The sequence below is a fragment of the Mus caroli genome, unplaced genomic scaffold (assembly GCF_978045245.1).
Source record: "Mus caroli unplaced genomic scaffold, Mus_caroli_1 scaffold_13, whole genome shotgun sequence".
NCBI classification, from domain to species: Eukaryota; Metazoa; Chordata; class Mammalia; order Rodentia; family Muridae; genus Mus; species Mus caroli.
Window position 1 is genome coordinate 839968 of NW_028227268.1, and position 5127 is coordinate 845094.

The window sequence follows — 5127 nt, forward strand, 5'->3', positions numbered from 1 at the left end:
TGACAAGTGAAGACTCTGAAACAGGTCCTGCCTAATCACTGGACACAGACTCTTAATAAAACGGTCTTCAGTTCCAGATTCCTTCCCGGTGAGCTATAGCTTAAGTCCCATTTTCTTCTGTGAAAGGGACAGGACTCCACCAAGTTATGGAATGGCTCAGAGCCCTGGGCCTATCCCCTGGGATGGATTAGTCGTGTCCAGCAGCATACACCTTGTCTCACCTTCAGGAAGGCTGCCTGGCTGGCCTGCTGCCTGGGCCTCTCTGTACAAAGACTTGCCTGGCTGTCCTGCTCAGCCTCCCTGGTCCTCTGGGGTCCTCTGGGTGGGTGGCATCTCCTAGAGGGTGATAATAACCCTCCTCTATGCATACATGTGGAGCTGCTCTGTTTGCAAAGCCTGATCACAGTGTTTTTCCTCTTTTCGTCCCTTTCATCTTTTTCTGAGACTCCAGACCTGGCAGTGACTTTAGCCCAGGAAAGCTAATTCACTCTGAGGATGAACATTGTGACCTCCCATGTGGGGCCACCCTGGTTGGCTTGATCAGATGGAAGCTGTGACCAGCTTTACCTGGCACATAGCCCCCTGAATTCTCCTTCAGTCTCTATTGTCCCCATAGAGTACTAAAAGGACAAGTGGCCCAGTGGACACTTCCTCAAGTTCTTTGGTCTTCTCTCCTCATCACATAAGAAAAACACCCTTCCAGGTTGCTGGGGAGGGACATGCAGGCACTTTAGGCCCCACTGCCAAGCCGGGTCAGGATCTGGGAAGTGGGCAAGGAATGGCTACTTGTGAACTGCCTACAGTGCCTCTCCAAGTTCCGTTGCCATCACTGCCAGCCTCATCTTAGGTTCCTATAATGACAGCAGCTATTGAGGCCAGAATAGACCATATCATCCAAACCTTTCCAGGAACAAACCAAAGTAGGCTGGGTTTTTTTCGTTTGGTTGGGGTTTGTTTTGTTTTGTTGTTTTTCTTCCCTAAAAACTGGCCCTGGCCCTTTTTTTGATCACAAATCTAACATCCCACCAGAAAACTGCCTGACATAAAAGGCCCCATTTTAGTGGTTTGGTTTTTTTTTTTTTTTTTTTTTTTTGGTTTTTGGTTTTTGGAGACAGGGTTTCTCTGTATAGCCCTGGCTGTCCTGGAACTCACTCTGTAGACCAGGCTGGCCTCGAACTCAGAAATCCGCCTGCCTCTGCCTCCCAAGTGCTGGGATTAAAGGCATGCGCCACCATGCCCAGCTCCTATCCTTTTTTCTTTATGCACTTCTGGGAGGACCCTGAGGTGGTGCTATGCTCGTTCCCAGGTTCCAGAGTTTCCATATTCAAGGGTTGCTTGCTGCCCCATATCTGATATGGCCTTTGGGTCCCAGACTCCCTAGAACATCCAGTGACCCCCAAGATGCTGCTGCTGCTGCTGAGTTCTTGGGCCATTCCAAGTCCTCTATGTGTCTAGCTTCAAGATAGCTCCTTTTGTCAAACGTACTATTTTGAGCTGCCCTTTGGCCTGCGCCTGACGTTTTCCCAATGAACTTTGCTTGGCTGGAATTGGGGGAAGGGGAGGCTTCTTGCCCAGGATTCTCACAGGACACTTGGGAAAGCTGTTGGCATTGTCTTCCTGGGAAGATTTTGCTATCTTGGACCAAATGGTGGCCTATATTCCCACAGTAACTTGGCTATGTGCCTCCCTCCCCCCCCCCCCACTTACCCTGTCAACACACGTGCATACATACAGGGCAACTTGCCCTGTAGAGTGCTTTTGCTGTCCTGAATCCCATCCCTGGCTATGTGGGTCTACTGTGTGATAGGAACACTCAGGACCTGTTGAACTCGAAAGGTCTTTAGACTTAAACTATCAATTGTATTTGGTACCCTGTGAACACACCCAGAAAGGACAGTGTCCCACCTGTTCTTCCTTGTTGGTAGTTTTCTGTTCCCGGGCAATGGGAGGTTCCCTTGGAAAGTCTTAGTATACCAGCTGACTGTGGGATCCTGTTGGGGAGCCAGCAAGGACAGTGGAGGACTTCTCTCCTCGATTGCCCAGCCCTCAAACTTGTCTCCTTCATTCAAGTGGGGCTGGGCTGGGGTTAAAAATCAGTGTTTTAATCCGAGTTTACAAAAATCACTTTACTTTGTACATTACCATCCTATGTAAAGATGAAATTTGTGTTGGAGTCTAAGATTGTTATGGAATAAAGATCACACAGTATTTGAGTCCAAAAAAAAAAAAAAAAAAGGATATTCCGCACCACTACCCACATACTCCTCCAGTGAATTTACTTGTCTCTTGCTGGTTTTGTTTTGTCTTGCAGAGCTAGTGGTAAAACCTAGGGCTCTCACATCCATGCTAAGCAAGTGCTCTGACACTGAGCTGTATTCCCAGCTCTTTACATTTTTGTTTATTTAGAGTTGGGCATTGTAGTACATGCCTTTAATCCCAGCACTCTGAATATAGAAGCAGGTAGATCTCTGTGGGTTCAAGGCCAGCCTTGTCTATATGTCAGCCAAGGCTTCATAGTGAGACCCTGTATCAAAAACTTTTTTTTTAAATTTAATTTAGAAGCAAAGTCTTAGATAGATAGAAAAGGCTGACCTCAAGCCTCCCGAACTCCTGGGATCACAGACTGAGTCCTTTCAAATGTGTGTGTGTGTGTGTATGTGTGTGTGTTCTTGTATCCCATGTATATCCCTCATTTTTTACTTTTAATATTATTTTTTAAAGAATTATTTATTATATGTATATGAGCACACTGTAGCTGTCAGACACACCAGAAAAGAGCATCAGATCCCATTACAGATGGTTGTAAGCCACCATGTAGTTGCTGGGAATTGAACTCAGGACCTCTGAAAGAGCAGTCAGTGCTCTTAACCACTGAGCCATCTCTCCAGCCCCTTCCCTCATTTTAAAATAGCAAAATAAAAACTCACAAAGCACTGTGGTCAGACCCTAGAATCTACTTCTGAAACACTTTATCACTGCAGAGACCCGCCCTCCGTGTCCTGCCACCACAGTATACCTGACGTTCAACAAGAGTACTACCAAGAGACCAAGGTGCTGTCCCAGCCTCTGATGGTCAACCTGAAAAGGGTGCGCAGCTGTCTTCTGCCCATGTAGGAGAAATGCTGAGCCAGACAAAAGGTGTTCAGAGGATGGTACTTAGGAAGGAAGCAGTTTATCCAGGAGCAGTGAAGCCCAGACCTCATTGCTATCAACATGAGCCACATGCGGGTTGTGCTGCCTCCTATGAGAACTGCAGCCTGTGGGGTCTCCTTCCCGTACTTGAGCTTCAGTGCTAGCTGGGCGGCGTCTCCCAGTCACCCCACCCTATCCCAGTCTCTCATATCTCTCAGCTACCCACCCTTCTTCCCACTCTAAGCACAGGGGAGGGCTTCCATGAAGGCAAAGGCTTGGAAACCTCACCAAGCACTCAGGTGCCTCATGTTGGGGGATCCCTGAGTCCAGGACCCCCCATCCCACCCCAACTTCCACCCCCAACACTGAGGCAGGACACACTTCAGAGAACAGGGTTTATTGTTCCATGTGCATATGGGAGCAAGAAGCTACCATGGGATGGATGGGGAGAGAGAGGGTAGAGATGCCTGCAGGTCCCTTACCAACCAATGGGGGAGGGTCCTCAGGCTGGAAGGGCTTACATCAAAGATCAGGTTACAGCCTGGTACTAGCTGCTCTGGGTAATTAGGCCTTACATGACTCAGCACACCAGGGTCTTCAGAAAAGGGTCTGGGCCACAGCTTCTGAAGCCCCTCTGAGTCTGGTTTGAAGCAGGAATGTATTGTCATCACAGGAAAGGTGCTGATAGAGCTGATGAGAACAACAGAGAAGAGGGAACTTTCCAGAAGAAGACAGACAAGCGAGTTAGGTTTGAGTAGGGGGTTCTGGGAATGGGTTCCTGAGTGGCCTGCCAAAGGCTTGGGTCCTTTCCTACCCGCAGGGTCACACAGAGCACTCTCACACAAAGGCCCCATTAGGGGGAACTGGAGACAGCATGAGGGTCTCTGTGGCCTGTTGGCTGTTGGAGGACAGCGAGCGGCCGGAGTCCTGCTGGAGGTGGACACGGCTGGACAGGAAGCTGCCAGCACTCCCTGGGCCACGGCAACTGCTACCCAGTGACCGCTGGCGGCCACGCAGGTACTCACGGTAGTTCTTGGTGAGCAGAGTGTAGAGGAAGGGATTGATGCAGCTGTTGCCGTAAGTGAGGCAGGCAGTCAGGTAGTTGATGATGCGTGCAGTCTCGGGCGTCAGTGGCATGGCCTGGTGGTACTGGGCCAGCAGCTGCCATAGCCAGAAGGGCAGAAAGCAGGCCCAGAAGAGAAGAACGATACCAAGGATGAGGTAGAGAACCCTGGGGTTGGGCAGCCGCCGTGTCTGCTTGAAGGAAGCTTGCTGGGATAGCCAGTAGGCCCTGGCCAGACGGATATAGAGCAGCCCAATGATCAGGCCAGGCCCCACAATGCTGGTCCCAAAGAGCAGCGTCAGGTAGGTACGGTGGGCACGAGGGCCCCAGGCCGGCAGGCAGAGGCTCTTAGAGCCCCTACGGACCAGCCGGATGGCAAGCATCATGGGTAAGGTCAGCAGCAGTGCCAGCAACCAGGTGCCCAGCGCCAACAGCTTACGGTAACCCTTGGAGCGCTGGACCGTGTCCAGGGGCCTCAGTACCGCTGCATAGCGTTCACTGCTCATTACGGTCAGGGTGAAGATGCTGGCATGCATTGTCAGGAAGTCCAGGCTAAAGAGAACTCGGCAGCCCACATCCCCGAAGTGCCAGTCCTTAGTGACGTAGGTGGCTACGATGAAGGGAATGCTCAGCAGATACAGCAGGTCAGCCAGGGCCAGGTTGACCACATAGACGTACATGGAGGCCGAGGCACGCAGAAATCGGCACATGACCACCAGAGTGTACACATTGCCCACCACACCTACCACACCCATGGCTGAGAGCACTGCCCCAATGACACCCGTGGCCACAAGGTCTCGCAGGGAGCTGGGATCTGTTGGGCCAGTCCAGGAACTGTTGAGGGACACATTAAAGCCACCAGGAAGCTCAGACACAGTGGTTCCGGACACGGCCAGCATGGGGAAGCTTGTAGACTCCAGGCTCAGCGCCAT

The 5127-nt window shown here is 51.0% G+C and overlaps 1 protein-coding gene across 1 annotated transcript; it reads right to left on the reverse strand.

Moving 5' to 3' along the window:
- Positions 1 to 3969: 3969 nt before the first annotated feature.
- Positions 3970 to 5127, reverse strand: Uts2r (urotensin 2 receptor). The gene has a single exon (XM_021178453.2). It carries the CDS (start codon positions 5125 to 5127, stop codon positions 3970 to 3972), a length of 1158 nt encoding a protein of 385 aa, XP_021034112.1.